This window comes from Hemitrygon akajei, chromosome 27, assembly GCF_048418815.1.
Source record: "Hemitrygon akajei chromosome 27, sHemAka1.3, whole genome shotgun sequence".
Lineage (NCBI taxonomy): Eukaryota > Metazoa > Chordata > Chondrichthyes > Myliobatiformes > Dasyatidae > Hemitrygon > Hemitrygon akajei.
The window spans coordinates 28,913,661-28,936,502 of NC_133150.1; the positions used below are offsets into that span (position 1 = coordinate 28,913,661).

The following is a 22,842-nucleotide window of genomic DNA, read 5'->3' on the forward strand; positions in this document are numbered from 1 at the left end:
GCATCCTTACCGATTTATGGGAACTTTTGGTACAATTGGTCTGATCTAATAATTAGTGGCCCCATCAGGAATCTTCTGCTCAGTCTGTGGAAAAGTTTGTGGTTCCTGCGTTGGTTTCATCAGCCAACTCATAACCTACAGAACTGGAGTGGAGGCTGGCCGTCCTCATTCTAGAGGGGCTGACTAAGAAAACGAAGAAGGAGAACTTGGGGATTTACCCACGTAAATATAACTGAGATTTGTTTAAGGCCAGTTCATTTTGTGGAAAATTTTCCCTATCAAGCTCCAAGTGGTTGTGCACCATTAATTCCACATTTGGTGGACGGCTGTGATGCTTGTTTCCTTTTGATCCTTGAATGTCTTCCCCCTATTTTGGTCTAGATCCAGAATGCTGTTTTCTTTCACTCACAAAAACAAGGAAGTCCATTGTTGTAGTTTGCTTAGAGGTTGCTTGGCTAGCTATTCTGCTTACTGGGTACTGAACGTAAAGTAAAAGCATTGATCAGGACACTGAAGGGAGCTCCCCAGCTTATTTTCTTAGGCCTTAACAATTACCTGAATGAGCAGAATAAGGAGAGGGGACATCATTCAAAACACTGAATCTTCAAGAGGGCCTTGTTTATAAGATTTAGCTGCTGTTATTCTGTTGTATTGTCTTAATGTGGTTCAGTAGTGCAGAATAGATTATCAAATACATATTGATTGTTTTTTCTGATGTAGTAATCCAGAGATCTGGCTAATTAATCCAAAACGCTTTGTGTTTAAACCCTATTGTGGAAGATTGAGAATTTGAACTGGATTTTCAAAATAGATCAGATTTAAGAAAAACAAGATAACTATTGATGGCATTATCTGATTGCGATAAAACAATCCACTCAGCAATATCATTATTAAGAGCATAAGATATACCAGTAAAATTAGGCTATTTGGGCCATTGAGTTTTCTCTGCATTTCAATCATAGCTAATTTATTTCTCCTCTCCTGCCTGCTCCCCATAACCTTTGACACACTTACTAATCAAGAACCGATCAACTTCTGCTTTAATTATACCAAATAACTTGGCCTCCACAACCATCTGTGGCAATGAATTTCAAGGATTCACTGCATTCTGGCTAAAGAAATTCCTCCTCATCACTGCTCTAAAGGGGCACATTCTAAGGCAGTGCCCTCTGATCCTCGACTCTCCCACTACTGGAAGCTTCCTTTCCACGTCCACTCTAGGCCTTTCAATTTTCCATAGGTTCCAGTGAGATCCCCACTCATTCTTCTAGAATCCAATGAGTACAGGCCCAGAGCCATCAAATTTTCATCTTGCATTAACCCTTTTGCTCCCAAAATAATTTCTGTAAACCTCCTCTGGACCTTCTCCAATGCTACCACATCCTTTTTTATATCGGGGGAAAAAATGATACCATTATCTGCTCCACGTTTGCATGTAAACCCAAACCCACAGCACCAGGAAAAGGCTCTAGCCTCTGTTTTGGACACTCACCCCAGGCCAACAAATGGGCTTCAAGAATCATGTCGACCTCTGAAAATAATGAGGAAGATCACTATTCTCCTTTTGGCTCTCTTGCCCAGAAATAACCTGAAGTTTCCCTCATGGAATTAACTTTTAATCTTTCTCATATTTTTAAAGCAAGGACCAATTCAAATTGGCTCTTGAGGTGCTTTTTGTCAAAGAGAGAATGCACTATTTGTCAGGCGTTGGCAATCGTAGCAATTGACCCACATTCTCTTGCTTCTAATTTTCACATTAAGCTCTGTTCTTTTAATGATTCCTCTTGATATGTTAAATTAGGCAGCACCTGTATCCCCAAACGCGTCTTGCCACTACTATTTTTCATTCAATCAAAGGCTGCAGTGATGGGTTAGGCTGGGAGCCTGAGGCTACAGTCTTAACAACAAAAAAACCACCTCAGATAGTTTCTTTTTCCCCTTTGTTGTGGCCTAATTAAAATATTTTCTCCAACTCAATATTTTGAAAACAATTACTGATTATTTATATCTGCACTAGAAAAGTCACAATTAACGATTTTGATACAACTGGAGACAAACGACTAGTAGGAGATTCAACCTTTAGATTTAATAAGTGCAGGCCAGTCTTGCATTGGTAACTATCAGGAAGTAATGTTCCTCTAATTAGTGTCATACAGAGATACTGAACCCATTCAGCCACTGTCACAACTCAACTAATGGCCAGATCCTCCCTGCACCCTCACTAATTATTCAATTCTGGTTCTCAGAACTCTCAAAATCAGTCCCTCTCTAAAAGTAATTTAAACACTTCACTGCTACAGAAAATAAGATCATTTGGTCTTGATCATTTTGTCATTTATGAGAGCTTTCTATTAAAAATCAGCTTCCAAATTTCATACATTATTCCAGTGAAAACTGTTGCAAATCCTCTCATAGGCCGTAAAGCAACCAGGTTGTTCTGAAAGGGCTGTATAAAGTACCATAAAATGCAAGACTTTCTTCTCCATTTTCCACCCCCGCACCCCCCCCCCCCCACAAGGCTGGGATCAGTTCCTTGTAATTTCACAAATAGTCCTGATCTTTTGGAATTTGAGATTAATTTTAATTTCAGGAAGAAAATGAACGGATCTCCGGTGGAGAAGCTCTTTCGATTTTTGTGAATACTTTGGTTGATTTTTTTTAAATTATTGAAGATGGGAGAATGACTGCTTGTCGACGAGGTGACTGGAGGTGAAAAGTTATTTGATGAGTCATGCAGTCATGTAGCATGGAAGCCTTAGCCTACTGAGTCCACAGTGACCATCAAGCGCACATTTATTCTACACCAATCCCACTTTATTCTCGCCGCTTTCTCATCAACTGCCCCTCCCCAATTTAACAACTTGCCCGGCATTGAGGGGCAATTTACAGTGACCAATTAACTTATCAACCATTTTATTTTTGGGAAACCATCAATGTTCAGATAGATAAAAAGATCCTTACTTCTCTAAAATTTTGAATATTTATGCCTCTAATTGGCATCAAATGAAATTTATTGCAGAAAATGCTTCTGATAAATTCCACATGATAATGAGAAGATTTGACTAATATCCTCATAAGGCCGCTCAAAGGTAAAATGTCCACTTGAACGTGCCACCAAAGGTTGACAATTAGTTATGACACAGTATCTAAATGAGAGTTAGTTCTTAATGGTAACATTTTCACTATTTTGGGGTTATAACATTTTCGGTTATTCATTCTTTGGGTTTTTCTTCTTCTGTTTTGTGGAAGAGTAAGGATTTCAGATTTAATACTATATACATTCTCTGATATTAAATTGAACCATTGTCAAAGGAATGAGTGTTCAAGGAATAGACCAGGAGTGACTAACAATATTTCCAATAGGACCTTCTCCTCTTCTCGTTGTCACTGAGGAGGTGTGGGAGGAAATTCTAGGAAATGCAGATCTCATTCAGAACACATCATAGAAATCAAGGGTATTAACGGGGAAATATTGTATAAGGAATTAAAGCAGAAATGGATTTTTTTAAAAAAATCCCATTTATCTGAAGGAAACCTTCAGGTTGTTGGTTGTAATTCCCAAGTCTGTTGTCACAATCTACATTTACAAAAGTAATACAATACAGGTTTCTCCTTACTACACTCCACAAAAGCCAAGCTTTATTTTAACAGTGTGATTTACTTCTGAGGCATTGTTTACTGATACTTGGTTTAATATTAAACACACAAGGTCATGGATCTTACATGTAAAGTAAATGATTTAAGTATTTTGAAGAAGCCTATCTGTCTGTTGCGTGTTGCATTAAAATTCAACCACAGTCCTAACCCTTCATTTTCTTTGTAACTTCTTCCAGAGCTGTTTCTCTGTTACAGCTCACATTTGAATCCCAAACTTCCAGTTCTGTAATACTGACCATCACTCCTTTATATGCCATGCACCAGATCTGGAATTCCTTCCCAAATTCTTCCATGCCCCTTCCTCTTTCTCCATCTTTAACAACCTTCCTGAACTCATTATTCTGTGGTCAAGCTATTGATCCTGTGTCCTATGTGATTCAGTATCAAATTTATTTTGTAGAACTTCTGTGAAACAACTTAGGACATATTATTGTATTAATGGTGCTGTAGAAGTATAGGATTGTGTGGCTTTCATGCCAAAATCTAGAACTGATTCTCTGTTGTCATTCACAGCGATGTGTCCAGCAGACTTCCAACAAATGTGGAAAGAAATGACTGGTGTACAAAGCATGGAGGACACGCCGAAGAGTGAAAGCCTCGACCTCTCAACCAACAGCTCTACGTCTAGCTCCTTCCTAGCCCCAAAGATCTCACCATCAATACCCCACCATTCCTTGCTGAATGGGCAAAGTTCCATCCACACTCCAAAGAGAGAAAGGTACCGGCAACCAAAGGAGTTTCTGACTTGTGAATAAACGCCTAGCCTGGTGTATCATACAAATTTTCAGTAATTCTTGTTCAGCAGTGGTTTGCGAGGAAAGTTCACACACTAGCTCATTCCATCATTCATTAAGGTCATAGCTGATTACACTTTCAATTGCCTGCCCTTCATCCACTTTTATGCCAGTCTCAATGTTAAAAATATCCATGGTGGCAATGAGAGACTTCTCACCATTGTTAGTCACAGATAGGCTAAGTTCAGGTTTATTGTCATTTAACTGGATACGTGTACCACAAAGTGAAACAATGTTCCCCCGGCTGAAGGACACAACACATGAAGTAATATTACCACAAAAACATTAACAAATAATAAAATATTTTCCAGAAGATTGATATTTACCATAAGGTGTATTTACAACACTATTCAAAAAGTAAACATACATAAATCTATATATATTGTTTAACACTACTGGAGTTTCATAAGTGATGAGACCTGGGTGGTGACAGGGAGTTAGTAGTCTCACAGCCTGGGGAAAGAAGCTGTTTCCTATCCACCCTAACAGTGCCTGTCCTAATGACACGTACCCTCCTGGCTGATGGGGGGTGCGGGGGTGTCAAAGAGATTGTGGTGCCAGGGATCTTTGACATTGCTAAGGGCCCTGCATACACAGCGCTCCTGATAAATATCTCAGCTGGGTGGAAGAGAGGCTCCGATGATCGTCAAAGCAGTCCCTGTGTCCTTTGTAAGGTCCTGTGGACAGATGCTATGCAATTCCCATACTAGACAATGATGCAGCTGGACACTGCCAATGGTGCTCCTGTAAAAATCGGTTACAATGGCCAACCAGACAACGCATTCTGTACACCAGCAGTTTCTCTGCTGTTATCCCAGTGCCCTCCAAAGCCCAAGTAATGCTTTGATTTTCAACCCTTAATTAACTGAATCTTCGTTTGGCCTTCATAGTGTATGACTAGGGAAAGTGGTTTTTGATTTTCAGGTACAGCTATGGTCACACGCTCCAGGACAGGTAATCTCATTCAACTTGGCAGTAAGGAGTGTGGCAGATCATGCATGCACACTGTGCCTGCGTACAGTTGGTGTGGATCATTCTTCAACTCAAAGATCATTTCTGGTCCGTGGCACATTACCCAGTGGCAGGCCTGACATGTGTATCCCTGCTGCTGTTTATATCTTCCGAGACAGGGAGCTATGCTCTGACTGTTCTTGAAAGGTAATTTATCTCTGTGTCTCAGGGAGTGATTAGATTACATGGTTTCCCTGCTTGTTGGAGGCAAACACGAAGTGAGGAAACAAACATAAATCTATATATTGCTCATGTCCCTGTAATATGGGCCTGTTACATCACATGCATAGTCTTTTGATCAGTGACCATCTAGCCGGTTTTAGTGGTAATCGCTGAACGTAAGCCCAAGACACTTCCCTTCTTTTGAATATGCATTTTGTATTTACCTGAGTGGGGAAATGAGGTGTTTGGTTGATCATTTCACCTGTAACAATGGTTTTGGTGACAGTTTAGTATTCAATCCTTCAATATATTATTGTGTTATCAGCTTAAATTATGTACTGATGTCTCTAGAATGAGGCTTGAAATCACAGTCAGTCTGAGGCAAAAAGGTACAGGTGGTGTCTGTGAAATGGATCATACTGATTTAATAACCCTAATGGTGTCACTGACCAGATTGACCCAATGATCCTAGTGGCTATGCATTGAAATTATTCTTGAGGTCACACTGATCCAATTTCTCCAAACAGGCATATTGACACAATCATCTTTAGAGATCCAACTAATCTACAATCTCTCACCTCCCACTAATCCCTATTCCTAATGAACGTACTGACTTAATTGTACTGAGATCAATGACTCAGTAACTCTACAGATTGGTTGTTTCCTGCTTTCAGCATAGCAAAAGGAGTGACGACCTCTTAGCACTCAACTATTGATCTGTACACTCAGTGACCACTTTATTAGATACAGGCGGGTACCTAATAAAATGGCCACAGGAGTGGAACCCACAGTGGCCTTCTGCTGCTGCAGTCCATCCACCTCAAGGTTCAACGTGTTGTGCATCTAGAGATGCTCTTATGTTTTAATGCATGGTTTTATGAATTACTGTCGCCTTCCTGTCAGCTTGAACCGGTCTGGCCATTCTCCTCTGACCTCTCTCATTAACACCATATTTTCACCCACAGAACTGCTGCTCACTAGATATTGGTTTTTTTTGGGGGGGTTTTCTGCACTATGCTCTGTAAACTCTTTAGAGTGTTGTGCGCAAAAACCCCAGATGATCAGCAGTTTCTGAGATACTCAAACCACCCCATCTGGCACCAACAATCATTTTTCAGTCAAAGTCACTTAGATCATCGTTCATCCCCCAATCTGATGTTTGCTCTCAACAGCAACTGAACCTCTTGACCACGTCCGCATGCTTTTGTGCGCTGAGCTGCCACCACATGACTGGCTGAGCAGATATTTGCATTAACGAGCAGGTGTACAGGCGTACCTAAGAAAGTGGCCACTGGGTGTACATACAAGTGCACAAGCTCAGCAGACTATAGGGGGTTGGAATGGCATTGACTGCCACCACAGTATTGTGTGATGGCCAAAATGTTCACTGCCTGTGGCCAGCCACACTCCAGCTCATGGGTCAGGTCAGACATAGCATGTGTTACTTGCAAAACAATGTTCATGCAGTCAGTGGCACCCTCCGCAACGGGAAAACTGGCAGTCCTGTGAAGCCTTGAGCTCCCTGAGTGTGCTGCAGTCCTGTAAGGTGTGACGTTCAAATCTTCCTAGCTCTCTTTGAATGAAAACCTCAATGAATTCCTTTATTCAACAGTGGAATGTCAATGGTGAAATGCTGCAAATAACTTGACTCATTATGCCCAAACTAATAAAGCAATAATGACTTCAGATTCTCGCCCTACTACTTGCTTAATGAGAAAATTATCATTATTGTTGGTTGTTCGGTCTAGCCTGTGACAATAAATTTGGAATACAGAACATAGACAGCACGAAACAGGCCCTTTTCGCCCCATGATCTTGTGTCACAGCAATTAAATTGGTGAGACCGGTTGTAAATTGGGAACCGCTTCATTGAACAGCTCCGCTCCACCTGCCAAACGTGGAAATTACCCATGGCCAAACATTTTAAATCCAATTCCCAAATGTCAGTCCATTGCCTCCTCTTGTGCCAAGATAAGGCCATCATCAGGGTGCAGGAGCAACAACCTATATTCCGCCTAGGTAGCCTCCAACCTGATGACATGACCATCAATTTCTCCTCCCAGTTAAAAAATTTCTCTCCCCCTCCCCCTTCTTCATTTCCCCACTCTGGCCTCTTACCTCTTCTCATTTGCTTCTTACTTACTCCTGAGTCACCCCCTCCTTCCCTTTCTCCAATGGTCCACTCTCCTCTCCTATCAGATTCATTCCGTGCTAGCCCTTTATCTTTCCCATCCACCTGGCTTCACCTGTCACCCTCGAGAAATTCTCCTTCCTCTATCCCCACCTTTTTATATTGATGTCTTCCTCCTTCCTTTGTAGTCCTGAAAACATCGACTGCTCATTCATTTCCATAGACGCTGCCTGACCTGTTGAGTTCCTCGAGCGCTTTGTGTGTGTGTTACTTTGGATTTCCAGCATCTGCAGACTTTCTTGTGGTTATTATTAAAGCAATGTTCCTAATTAATCTAATCTTTTATCCTGCACATTAACCATATCCCTCCCATCTCTGCATGTTCATGTGTCTATTTGAGAATCTCCTACGCTGTTTGCCTCTGCCACCCACACTAGCAGAACTTTCCAGGCCCCAAACCACTGTCTATGTAAAAAGAGACTTGCATTGTACCTCTCCTGTGTACTCCCCCTCACCTCCTCAGTAAAGTACGTATATACCTTCTTGTCCAAGATATCTCCATTGTGAGAAAATGATACTAGCTGTCTACTCTGTTTATAACTCACATCATTTTATAAAATGACTACTTTAATAAACCAGTCACAGTTTATGCATAGTTTTTTAAAAAAAAATCTATTGTATCTATTTTCCCATAAATGCTAGTAGGAAAGTGAATCTCAAGGTATTATATGGTGACATATGCATACTTTGATAATAAATTTACCCCGAACTTTGAACTTTAACTGTGAGCAGAGGCCTTATGAGTGGACAGCCATATCGGGAAGGATATTCTGCTGCAGATCGGGTAGGGGCAAGAAAAGCTCAGATGCAGGAAATCAGCATTCTGGAAATACACTGCAGATCTATCAGCTGCAGTAAAGACAGGTTAATACTTCAGGTAGGGTCGAGCTCATGTTTGTGATGAAGAGATTCTGCCCTGAGCATTCATTTTTCTCCTTCAGAAATATGTCGTGTGCATTCCGTCATTTTCATAATCAGCCCCATGGGATTTGGTAACTTCCTAAATATATTTATAATGGCAACGTCAGGACAGATATTCCTAAAACAGAAACAATTTAATTTTTTTATTTCTTCCTCATTAATTTCCTCCATCATCACCTGAATGCGAAGATGCAACTTGTCACTGGCTGCCCTCCGGTGTGGCCCGGTGGAAAGTGCTCCTGCTTCTGAGACAGAACATTGTGGGATCAACAACTCAAAGGCTCGAGCAGATATTTCAGGTTTAAACTCCAATGAGCGCTGAAGAATCAATTAATTGGGACCTCCGTGGAGGGCATATGGGAAGGCAGGAAGAAACGGAGAGTGGTTCAGATGTCAGGAACCAGTGTGCGAGGTTCGAAGTTATTTTTACCTATGTGTGGGAGAAGAAAACCAGAATTGCTGGAAAAGCATTTCTTTAAATATTTTAGTGGAGTCCATATCGATGCACTGACTCACATGGCTGATACGTATATCACAAACTATTTAAAGGCTTTAGGATGTTGAGCTGAAATTCTGTTCACACCAATTATCAACCTGTTTATACTCTTAACAGGAGAGAAAATCACAGCAGGTTGGTTGTCACATTCTGTTTGACCTTTGTAGGCCCATTTCTCCCCAAGGCAGCCCATAATGACAAATAATCTGCTTCTGTGGCAACGTCACTGATATAAGGCTCAAATTATTTTCTCATAATGCAAAGTGATGGCAGTGCTTGTGGACGGATTTTCCCTGTTGTTTGGTTAACGGTAACTAATTTCTGTCTATTTTCCCCTAGCTTGTCACATGAAGAAGCCCCTGGTGTTCACCCTTTGTTTGGGCATGGAGAATGCAAGTGGCCTGGCTGTGAAGCTCTCTGCGATGATATGGGACAATTTCTAAAGTATGTATCTATAGATAACTATTTCACAGGCTGGAGTGTGGTGGTACAAGTAGTTGAATACATCTTGTGGATGATAATACTGGAGGATGTAATAATTAGGTTAGATTTTGATTTTTGGCCTCAATAGAACTTCTACCATCAATCAAGTTACCTTAATTCTGTCCTCTCTACTTATTCTCCCTTGCGTCAATCTGCAAGAATGATGTTAGGATAGAAATTTGTCACAACTGTTGCTGAACAGTTAGTTTGGTAACAATCATGTGGTAGTGTTGCTTCCAGTTTCAATGCTTTGAAGTCAATACAGTTTCAGAAGAGAGCACATTGTGTAGCTAACTTGCGACTGAATGATGCTATTCTGGAATGTTGCTTGGAAATTATTGAATATACCTCGCATCCAAGGGCTTTCATTTCACTTCCATCTCTCAGAGTGTGAGGCTAACAGAACTTGAGCCATAATATCAACACCAAGAAAGTGCATCTTGTTCAATTCATTAAAAAATCCATAGAAATAAATGACAAATCTTTTGGAATCTCTCTCATCAGCTCTGACCTTCTTCAAATTCTTCAGTCATTCGGTTATATTCCCTTTGAGTCTCTCAAAGTGTTCTGCTTATCCTTCCACAACATACTGGGGCAGCATGGTAGCATAGCACAACGCTTTACAGTACAGGTGATTCCCGCCACTGCCCGTAAGGAGTTTGTACGTTCTCCCCGTGACCGTGTGGGCAACGTTCCCTCTAATTTGTAATGACCAGTGTGCGCAAAGGTCTTGTGCTGTGCAATTCTTTGCCCAGTGACAACAACATGTGTGCATTGGGTGTTTAAGTGGAAGTAAACCTGAAGCTATTCTAAGGATAATAAACTACTAAATCCAGTTTGTTGTTCAATGTTTAAAAGAAATGAAATAACTGTCAATAAGAGCATTCTTCTCCTCTGGGTTTGATCGTTTTCACTTTCATTCTTCTGCACTCTCACAAAACATACGTAGCAGGCCCTTGTTGGGTTCTCACCAGAACTTTTGCACACCGTCCATATGCTTGTTAAATGATGCTTTAAAAAGTCAAGTTTCCAAATATCACTCCATTTCTTCTTCCTTGCAAATTCTCTAGTAACTTTTGCATTGCAACAATACACGTGGATAACATATTTGTGCTCTGTACTGTATGTAAATATTTCTCATAGCTGCACATTCCTAACCTCATGAGCTTTCGACGTAGTAGTTGTTGCTGCTTCATTAAGCCATTTAAAAATGAACCAGCAGTTCTTTTGCGCTTCACACCTTCTGCTTCTTTGGAATTTGACATAGTGAATCTATATTTTCTTCAATAAAAACAGTATAAATAAGCCAGTCCTAAAATCTGCAGACAAATTATTGCAAACTCCATATTCTCAACACCGTCCACAACAGAAACCGGAAAAGGAAATGTGATTGTGTGCAATCATGAAATAGACTTAACATGCCAATGAGGTAGAGGGTGACAACATTTTGTACACAGTTTAAATTTCTTCATACACCAATAACAAAAGATGAATGCAAGCGCACACATGCACACACTTTAGAGGGAAGACTCACCAGCTGGTAGGTTAATTGGCTATTGTAAGTTGTCCTGTGATTAGGCTAGAATTAAATTGGGGGATTGCCTGACTGCAGAAAAGCCTATTCCACACTGTATCTCAATATATAAATAAACAAACAAACAAACAAATTAATTAAAAATACTCAGCCCTTTTAACACCCCCCCCACCCCTACCCTATAGTCTTATAGTTTTTAATAGTCTTCTAGTCTCTGACAGTGGTGTCTGAAAAGAGGATGCTGTCCAAGTTGCATGCCATCTTGGACAATGACTCCCATCCACTCCATAATGTACTGGTTAGGCACAGGAGTACATTCAGCCAGAGACTCATTCCACCGAGATGTAACACTGAGTGTCATAGGAAGTCATTCCTGCCTGTGGCCATCAAACTTCATAACTCCTCCCTCGGAGTGTCAGACACCCTGAGCCAATAGGCTGGTCCTGGACTTATTTCCACTTGGCATGATTAACTTATTATTATTTAATTATTTATGGGTTTTATATTGCTATATTTCTACACTATTCTTGATTGGTGCAGCTGTAACGAAATCCAATTTCCCTCGGGATCAATAAAGTATGTCTGTCTGTTTCAGTCTTAGAATATAGAACATAGAACATTACCTCATAGTACAAGCCCTTTCACCCTCGATGTTGTGCCAACCTTTTAGCCTATAAGATCAATCTAATCTTTCCCTCCATTTTTTAATAATCCATTTGCCTACCTAAGAGTTTCCCAAGTATGTATCCCTAATGTATCTGCTTTTGCCACCATCTCAACATCTCTTGAGTAAAACTTAAACATTAGTTTTGTCATAGATTCCATGAACACATTCATTCATATTTATTTGCAGATATAAGATAGTCATTTAATCTCACATTGGTTTTTACATTGAAACTTATGACCTACCCATCACTGTGTGAAATGGCTCAGTGAAACCACAAGGGACTTCATGGGACAACTGGGACTAGAACTAGAGGTCATGGGTTAAGGGAGAAAGGTGAAATGTTTAAGGGGAACACAAGGGGAACTTCCTCACTTGGAGGGTGGTGAGGGTGTGGAATAAGCTGCGAGTGGTGGTGGTGGATGTGGGTTTGATGTCAAAATTTAAGAGTAATTGGGATAAGTACATTGATGAGATGGTTACTTCGGGCTATTGTCCAGGTGGAGGTCAATGGGACTAGGCAGAATTATAGCTCAGGACTGTTCTAGATGGACCGAAGGGCCTGTTTGTGTGCTATGATTCTATAACTATACGGTATCAAATAACTTACCTTCCATTGATCCTGTTATTGTTATTCTATAGATTTGCTGAGTATGCCCACAAGAAAGTGAATCTCAGGATTGTATATGGTGAAATATATGTTCTTTAATAATAAATTTTACTTTGAAATTTGAAATGAAGTTTACAATTGAGCTATGAAAGACGATTCAAAGGAGGAGGGGTGGAGTGATTGGGGAAGGTACTGCAGAGCTAAGGACTCAGGCAATTGAAAGCACAGTTAGTATCAGCGGGAAAAAAATCAGTGTTGTGAAAGAAGTCAGGAACAGAGCACTTAGAGGCCTAAAGGATCAGTCCTACAACACATCAAAAGATCCCATTCTGACTAAATTCCATTCAAGAGCTGATATTTTTCCAATTTGTCATAATTGCACTAAGTACCAGTTGAACATAATCCTGAAGGGTTGTTGGAATGTCATCCAGCCACAACCCCAGTTTTCCATTCTCTTTCCCCCATCCTCACTCTCTTCACCCCCCCCCCCGACTCTGCATTTTTATTTCTCAGTAGAAAAGCATTCGAGATTCAAGATTATTTATTGTCATTCATCAGCACACAAGTGTGAAAGAGAACAAAATGAATGTTACTATAGATTGGTTACACCACAGAAAAACACACAAGAAGCATAAAGAATGTCATGAAAACATAAATACTTAAGAGTAGCTTATGTACATAGACTGATTGTATGTGCATAGAGTGACTCTGACAGTGAATGATAAAATGAGTGGGTGTGGTTAATGGTGGAGCTGTCGATCAGCCTGATGGCTTGGGGGAAGTAGCTGTTTTTGAATCTGGTGGCCTTGGTGTGGATGCTGTGTAGCCTCTTCCCTGGTGAGGCCATGAGTAGTCTACTAGAAGTGATGGGGGCCAAACTGAATGCCACTGAAAAGGCAACGAAGAGTTAACTTCTGGCAGTTGTTTGCTGTCTGGGCAGCACTCCAACTTCATGCTGTCTGCGTTCTTGGATGATTCCCGCATCCCGCTAGTTCCTGCTACACTGAACCTATCAGTGAAGGGATGTTGGGGTGGCCAGCACCAGTTAAAACTACCTGTGTAGCTTAAAGGTATCTGGTATCTTTTCCTAAAGGAAGGGCATTGTACTTGCAGCAGTATAGAAGAGAAATGAATCTGATGTGGAAAACAGTGGAAATGAGAAGCAGTGGCTCCAGCACTTTTGGATGTTCGTTGAAAGTAGTGAAAAATAAGAGAATATCCTGGACCCCCCCCCCCCCCCACAAGGCCAGAAGACTCTCAATCACACTGAGAGACAGCAAATGGCTGAAGTGATCAGTGCCAGGAGTCAGGCCCTGCACACTCAGATGCTGGGTAATGTAACAGGTACCATATTGTTCATTATAGAAACTGTTCTATATAATTCACCAACACCGTCATTGAGTTGCTGTGTTCACATTAAGAGACGGTGCCTGACGTAATGATGTCAGTGTAAGGCGATGGCTTTTGGGTTGGTAGGTGATGGAAGTTAAGGACTGTGGCTTTTGTTAAGCACATTAATTGACCCTCGTGTGCTTTATTCACGAAATCCTACACTGCTGACCCCGATGCTCTTGGACAACTCTAGGGTTACTCAACGACACATCGACCAACATGGATGCTTTGAAGCTGCCGAAGTTTTGGGAGCAGCTCACCACCATGTGGTTTTCACAGGTGGAAGCCCAGTTCCCTCTGTGAGAAATCACTGTGGACAATATTAAATTTTACTACGTTAATAGAGAACCTTTCATGCCTGAAAGGCCTGATCAGGTTCGCACAGCCCTCACTAATACACCCGTGAAGGACTACAGGGAGCTCGCTAAAATGGCCAATAGTCTACACTCAGCCAGGCAGAGGTGCATCATTCCTCCTCCTTTCCCTGTTGCAATACACCTTGTCAGCAGGGCCTCTAGCAGACTCACTGCCATGGCTCTAAACCAGATAGTGCCAGGTCTATGTCTTTACCATGCACGCTTTGGCACTAACACCCAGTGCCATCGCTATGCAGGTTTGAGAGTGCCTGTGCCTCGGGACAACAGAAGCCTTTGAACACTGTGGGTTCCAGCTGCCAGGGATGTCTATTGTTCATTAGGGACACCCTTTCAGGACGACACTTCCTGAGTGACATGGACACTCATTGATTGTCAGGCAGAGAGAGACAGACCCTCGCTGGAGGCCACCAACGGCAGCAGGATCCAGACCTATGGGACAGGATGCATGACTCTGTTTCAGTGGACGACACTGCACATGGGGCTTCGTCTTGGCGAGAGTTACTAGACCTCTCCTTGGCACAGATTTCCTGTATGACATAGGACTGTTATCAGATCTTAAGAGCTGCTGGCACGTGGACGCAAAGGACTTTGGTTCAATACCCTGCTCCCCCAGTAGGTTCCCCACGACAACCCCGTCTAGAACATGCACCACTGCATGTGAATTCACTCACCGGCTGGGCAAAGTCCCAAACATCACCAAGCCCACATTTTTCACTGCAGTCGTGTAGCATGGGGTTGAGCTCCACATCTGCACAACTGGCTCACTGGTCCGTGCCTGTGCGTGTAGAGGTTGGCCAGTGCAAAGCCTGAGTTTGTTGACACGGGAATGCTTGATATTGTCCATGTCGAATAGCCGTTGGCGTCCTTGTGGCAATTACCGTCACTTTAATGAGGTCACCAGCCCTGATCGTCACCCGGTCCCACATTTTCAAGACGTTTTGGTTGGAGAGATTTTTTTAAAAATAGACTTCGTCAGGGGCTACTATGAGATGCCTGTGTGCACGGAGGTCATTCCCAAAACTGCTTTTAGAGCCCATTTGGCCCGTTTGTGTTTCTGCACATGCTGTTTGAGCTGAAAAATGCAGCACAGGCTTTCCAGTGACTAGTGGACTCCGTGCTAAAAAACTTCATTTTCTTTTTGTTTATCTGGACAATATACTTGACGCCAGCGCATTGAAAACCGAACACTTATCACATTTCCACACACTTTTCAAGCGCTTAAGCTAACATGGGCTGAGTATTAACCCCACCAAATGCCAGTTCGGATTGTCCACTATTGACTTTCTCAGCCACCGTATCTCCATAGAAGGTGTGATACCACTACCCTCAAAAGTCGCTGCTATTATGAATTTTCCACTGCCCTGCACTACCAAAGCACTGCAAGAGTTTTTAGGAATGGTGAAATTCTCTCACCGTTTTATTCTGTGCGTTGCTGAACTTGTGCTCTACTTACCTAGTGCCCTTAAAGGCAGTGCTACTAGTTGCACGCTTGAACCATTAGCGGGCATGACCAGAACATTTGCCGACACCAGACAAGCTCTTCTGAATGTGACCATACTGGCACAGCCACCGCCCCCCGTGTACCCATAGCCATCACCGCTGACCCCTCAGACTATGCTGTGGGTGCTGTGTATAAACAATTTGTTAGAGGTTTGTGGCAGCCACTTGCTTTCTTCAGCCAACAGTTCCATACTCCCTGAGAGGAAGTACAGCACTTTTTGGCCGCGAGCTTCTCGGTCTCTATCCGTTTCCATTTCCTTCTAGAGGGTCTCTCTCCATTTTCATTTCCTACTGGAGTGTCAGCATTTCACAGTGTTCGTTGACCACAAACCCCCTCATGCACACGATGGCCAAAGCGTCAGACTCTTGGTGTGCACAGCAGCAACACCATCTGGCCTACATTTCAGAACTCACAACCAATGTAGAGCACATCGTAGGGAAAGATAATGCTGTGGCTGATTGCTGCTCAAGCCCACCGTCCCCATCATACGTAGCAGGGTTGACTATGCTAGCATGGCAGCTGACCAAGCTACTGACCCAGGGCCAGAGGTTCAAGCTTACAGAACAGCGGTCACAGGCCTGCGGTTGGCTGATGTCAAGTTCAGTTTCTCTCCTATCGGATCGCCTTTGCCCCACAGTGCCAACAAACTGGAGGCATACTCTTTTTAACTCCATTCACGGCCTCTCGCATCCGAGCAGGAAGGCTTCATAGAAAATGGTTGCTTTAAAGTTTGTGTGGCAAGGCCTTAGGAAGGACATACGAGATTGTAGTGCAGCCTGTGTGGCAAAGATTAACCGTCACGCTCGGCTCCTTTTGAAGTCCCTGAGTGATGGTCCGACCAGGTCAATGTAGACCTGGTTGGTTTTATTCTCCCTCCCACGTTTTCATGCCTCTCCTAACCATGGTGGGTTGTAGGTCAGAGGTTCTCCCTCTCGTGTCGACGATGGCTGCAGACGAGGCTTGGGTATTCATTTGCACCTGGGTCATTTGGTTTGGCACCCCATCTGATATTTCTTCCAACCGCGGTCCCTAATTCATGTTGGACCTCTGGACCGTAATGGCCCAGAACCTCAGTGCTGAATTGCATCGCACCACAGCGTATCACCCGCAGTCCAATGGCCTGTGTGAGCTGTTTCACCGCTCCTGAAAGCCTGCCCTGAAAATTTAGCATATTCTGCTAAAAGCACCACCAGCCTTAAACACCTGTTCAATTCACCATACCTCTATCACTCATCTACAAATGTTATGTCAATCAGGGCTTATTCCTAACACTCCGATACTCCGGCACTTAGAACTGTTCTAAGTCTCATTTTCACACACTGTATTATCCGTTTGATGATCATTGCTACAGCATCGAAACTCGCAGAGCAACACTCACTGACGTGCTTTCCTCACTCCTGCAGGACAAATTGCGTAATCTGGGCAGCTGACGGTAACTGAAGAGACCAAAGCAGCTGCGTTTCCAAACCCCAGTGGAGGAGGTGGTGCTAGCCATTATTAGAATTGCAGTTGCTAACTTCTTGACCTGCAATGGGGCTGAAGACTAAGATGCCTTCCATCTTAATCCTCTTCCTCACATCACACTCCCCCTCATCCTGGACTTTTTAAAATGACAAGCACTAGATTGCCACAATTCCTCCTCTCTCCTCCCACCTCCCTTAATTCAGATAGGATTATTCCGCTGCAGTCACCGCACATCAGCATGTGGGTGAAGTGAACATTTAGATCTCTTTCATATATGTCGAAGAGTAGCGACATGGACTGATAACCCGTGGCTGCAGTGCCAACGGAAAGAAATGCAGGCCTATCCATAGCAGCACCTCCCAGTTGGGTATATTCAAAAAGGGCAAGAGAATCAGGCCCCTGCAAATGAAATTGCCCCCCCCCCCCCCAACACAGGTCACATACTCCATCTTGTTCTGGCAGAAGGTCATCGACCTGAAACCTCTGTCTCTCTTCCCGCAGGTGTGGTCTAGACATCTGCGGAGTACTCCCAGGACATCTTGCCGTTATTATTTCCCGATGGTTAGGTTAAATGTGGAATTTACCACAGAAGCTAATGTTTTAGAGGTAGCTGAAGACAGGCTGCTCAGACATATGAAGGAGAAAGAAACAGGCTATGATGAAAAGAGAGTGAAAAAGAAGTCAAGAGGAACAAAACAGAATGGGCCTGCTGGGCCAAATGGCCTAATCTCATGTTGTAAATATGATGTCGTTTTATTTTAGGCATTATCATTTACTTTAACAATTTATTATCATGCCTTTATCTTTTTTAAGATCACAAATAGAGAAAACTGTCCCCTCGGAACAGAGCAAAGCAATCTGATTCTCAGAAGTACTCTACAAGGTGTCAGTCATTGGGTTCTTTCTATTAGCTGCATTGTTGAGTTGGTGTTTTATGGTTTGGTGGATAATTGTAGAATTTTATTTAGCCAATTAGCTGAGATGTGCAAACAGTCGATCTGTTAACAGTATCTCTACCAGTAAGCGCTCTCAGGTACTGACCTCATTAGTGAAGTGATTTAGGCAGACACAGGGGAGTGGTAATGGGGACGCAGGTACCAGGGGAGACAATAATTGGATACAACATTTAACTATAATGCAGGTTTTCTCCCACAGACACCTCCTGTGGTATCTGATTTACGGGATCTCACTTCATCCTGGAGTGGGATGGGATTTAGAAAAAAATATCCCATCTTGATCCTCTTTCATTTAACCCATTGATTACCAAGGAGGGACTTCAAAGGAATAGGTATGGTATCAGTAAGGTAGAACATAAGGCCATTGAGCATGAAAGAAATTGTGGAAACATTTCTCGGGAATTTTATAAACTGTTCTTTTTATAAATAAAGCAAGCAAAATGCCAGAAACCCTCAGCGGATCAAATATTAATAGTAACGAGAAGCAGACAATTCAATGTTGCAGGCTTGGAGATTTGTCAAATTAGAAAAAAATATTGAAGTAGAAGGCATTAAAAGTGGAACAAAGCAAAGACTGAATAGCAAAGTAAGCATAGGTACATAGCCACACATGCACACACAAATGCATTCAAACACAAGTTTATTCAATCATGGCTCCTTATGTATAAACAATTATGCACATACTGTATGTGCATACATATAATCCGTTTGGAGAGGCACCTTGCATATATAGTGTAGTGGCTATCCAAACACTTTACATTACTGGTGACCCCAGTTCAATTGCCGCCATTGCCTGTAAGGAGTTTGTATGTTCTCCCTGTGACCGTGCAGGTTTCCTCCCACAGTCCAAACGTGTATCCCCTACCCAGTTAATTGGTCTTTGAAAATTGTCCCATGATTAGGGTAGGGTTAAATCAAAGAATTGATGAGCAGTCTGGCTCAAAGAGATTACTCTGCACTGTATCTAACTAACTAACTAAATATATCTATTTTTTTTCCTCTCTCACCTCTTATGGGTGATGAGTATGTGTATTTTTCCCTCAATCTTGGGTCCTCTACCAGACCTGGGGAGTCTGAGGGTTCGGCCCAATATCCTTGCTGTTCCTAGTAGTGTGCTCTTCTTCATCGAGCTCTTAGAGGTTGTCCCCGGGATTTGTTGGAGCCACTCTCCCAGTCCAGGTGTCACAGCTCCAAGTGCTCTTATCTCCACCAGGATTACTCTGGCTTAAACCTTCCACATCCTTTCTATCTGCTCTTTCAAGCCCTAGTATTTCTCCAGCTTCTCAGATTCTTTCTTCCTGACGTTCCTGTCCAGTATTACTAAGTCTGGTTGGTTGGCCAGTGCCTGATCATCAGTTTGTATGTGGAAGACCCACAGGATCTTAGCTCTGTCATTCTCCATTATCTTCTCGGGTGTTTCCCATTTGGACTTGGGAGTGTCCAATCCACACCCAGCGTAGATGTTCCTGCACGCAATTCCTGCAGCTTGGTTGTGCCGTTCAGTGTACGCTGCCCCTGCTTGCATCTTGTGCCCTGACAGTATATGTTCCAGCAGATTTACACATATGTATGTGAAGAAATGTGCACATATGATCTTGGAAATATGAAAGCAGATGTATGTATACAAACATATGAACACATCCTCTTGCTGAAAGATACATGGGTAACATACAGATACAAACACACAAACTGGTACAAACGCACTCATGCTCCACTCACCTATTCAGTCAAATAGCATCAGGAGAACACGGAATAATGTGTAAACTGCCTGAATGCTTTAATGGCGGAAGTGTTATTAACAAAGCCCACACTGTGACTTAGAAACAAAGATTGGAGCTTTAGTACCAAATGATTGCCGGACAGTAAAACCGTGTAGATTAGCGAGCGTGCACCCCAGCTCCAGTTACCTAACCCAGTGTTCTGATTGAGCAGTACTGTCTCCCTTTAAACCTCGGTGTGGTTTTCTCCCACGTCTCAAAAATGTGCTGGCAGCTTAATCGGTTGCTGTAAATTTTTCCTTTAACAGATGAGTAGTAGGAAATGGTTGAGGAGCACGTGAGAGAATACAGTTCAAAGAGAAACGAGTGGGAGATTGGACTGATTGGAGTGCACTGAAATCCAGCTAGGATTCAATGGGGTGACTGATTTCCTCCCACGTCATAAGAAAATATGAGTATTAGTGAAGAGTGAGCAAACACCGTATTTCATATTCTTTCACTCACACTTCCTTTCTTTTTCTCTAAGTAAATATTATACTCCTCCTCATTTTACATATCTCTCCATATTTTTCCATAATATCCTGTGTTTAATGTTTCTCTATGAATTCCTATTCCTTGTGGGCTGGCCTCTGTAAGGCTGGGTAGGGGATACGGTGGGAAGCTGTGGAAAACGGTTGGAATGTTGGCTCTGTGCTTCGTGTTTTCAGCAAACGACAGAATATAGTTACCGTTCTGCGACTTGCTCTCTGACAGATGCAGGTAATCTCTGCATTTTCAAAATTCTCTTCAGGAATCCCTAGATGATAAAAATCCAAGGTCCAGTTAATTCACCCTTTACTATGCTGCTAGGTGCAAAATGCAAGGATAATAGAGTTGTCGTTCATATTGATCAGTGTCTCTCTGTTAATCTGCAACAAACATTGACTTGAGGATATCACAGGTGTGGCAGATGGAGTACAGTGTAGGGAAATGTATGGTCATGCACATACATCAAATAAAGGCAAAGGCTAAATAAAGGGGGAGTGAATTCAGAAATCAGATGTGCAAAGGGATTTGGGAATCCTAGTACAGGATTTTCTGAAGTTTAACTTACAGGTTGAGTCAGTGGTGAGGAAGGCAACTGCAATGTTAGCATTCATTTCGAGAGGACTAGAATATAGAAGCAAGAATGCAATACTGAGGCTTTGTAAAGCATTGGTCAGACCACATTTGGAATATTGTGAGCAATTTTAAAACCCATATCTAAGAAAGGTTGTGCTGACATTAGAGAGGATCCAGAGAAAATTTACAAGAACGATCCTGGGAAAGAAAGGGTTAATGTACGCCGAGTGCTGGACGACTCTGGGCTTGAATTCATGGGTCTAGAAGAATAAGGGGAATCTCACTGAAACTTAGTGAATTTTGAAAGGCCTAGATCAAGTAGATGTGGAGAAGATTTTTTTTAAATAAAAGGAGAGTCTAGGACCAGAGAGCAAAGCCTCAGAACAGAGGGACGTCCCTTTAGAGCAGAGATGAGAAGGAATTTCTTCAGTCAGAGTGTGGTGTATTCATTGCCAGAGACAGCTGTGGAGGCCAAGTCATTGCATATATTTACAGTGGAGGTTAATAAGTTCTTGATTAGTAAGGGCATCAAAGGTTAGGGGAGAATGGAGTTGAGAAGGAAACTAAATCAACCATGATTGAGTGTTTGAACAGACACGATGGGTAGGAAGGCTGAATTCCACTCTTATGTATTATACTCTAATGGTCAAGTGAAGTTTAAATTTGAAAAGTTATCACATCATATTTTTAACTATTAAAATATTGAATCTCAAAGTATGTTTTTATTTCAGTAAATTTCCAAGTGAATAAATCAATATTAATTTCTTCCAGTAATATCTATACAGCTTGTTCCTTGGTTATACCCAAAAAATTGGAGCAGGATTAGACCATATCGTCTCTCAGCCTACTCCATTATTCAGTTTGATCATGACAGATCTGTGTTCCCAACTCCATTTTCCTGGCTTATCCCCACAAAGAAAATCAAATAAATCTGCTGATACTAGAATCTAAAACAAAACCAGAAACGCTGAAAGAATTCAGCCAGTCAATCAGCATCTATGCAAAGAGAAACAGTTAATGTTTTGGGTCAATAACTCTTTCTCAAAGCTGAGGGGATTTACTTATTTAGAGAGACAGATGAGAATAAGCCTTTCCAACCCATCGAGCTGCACCACCCCCCAGCCAACGACCTATTTTCCCCTCGCCTAATCACAGGACAACTTACAATGACCAATTAACTTACTAACCAGTATGCCTTTGGACTGTGAGAGGAAAGCGAAGCACCCAGATGAAACCCACACGGTTCACATGGAGAACATGCAAAATACTTACAACAGCGCCGGAACTGAACTGTAATTACATCACGCTAACCGCTACACCATCGTGATGCCCCCTACCATGGAACAATGGAGGGGTATCAGTCTTCAAAGTAGAGTTGGGGAGACGGTGTGAGTCATAAAACTGAAGACTACGTGGAGATTGGTTGAGAGGGATAAGATGATGAGGAGAACGAGCGCTGACCATTAGTGAGGCACTTTAATGAAACGAGGAGAGCAAGGGACATAAGTATAATAATGGGAAACAACATTTACCAGATGTTGTAAACTTTAATGTTTGTTTCAGAAGATTGCAAAATCCATAGATGCTAGATGTGGCCCTTCTAGTTTATGTTAATAACTTTGAGCTGCTTCAAAGATCACTTGATATCAGCGATGAATGTTGTTAGTAACAGACAGACAGACATACTTTATTGATCCCGAGGGAAATTGGGTAACCATCCACATCTTCTGGAGTAGAAAATTCGAAAGAATCATAAACCTACTGAATGAAGTCTTTTATCTCGACTGTGAATATCTGACCTCTCTTCCTG

General features: G+C 42.2%; 1 protein-coding gene across 2 annotated transcripts in view; it reads left to right on the forward strand.

Moving 5' to 3' along the window:
- foxp4 (forkhead box P4) overlaps positions 1–22,842 on the forward strand; it is a 395,709-nt gene that overhangs the window by 311,708 nt on the left and 61,159 nt on the right. For both annotated transcript variants that reach the window (XM_073030525.1, XM_073030526.1), the window contains exons 7-8: positions 4,171–4,375; positions 9,572–9,676. In XM_073030525.1, coding sequence (XP_072886626.1) covers positions 4,171–4,375; positions 9,572–9,676 — 310 coding nt within the window. The remainder of the gene's footprint in view (positions 1–4,170; positions 4,376–9,571; positions 9,677–22,842) is intronic.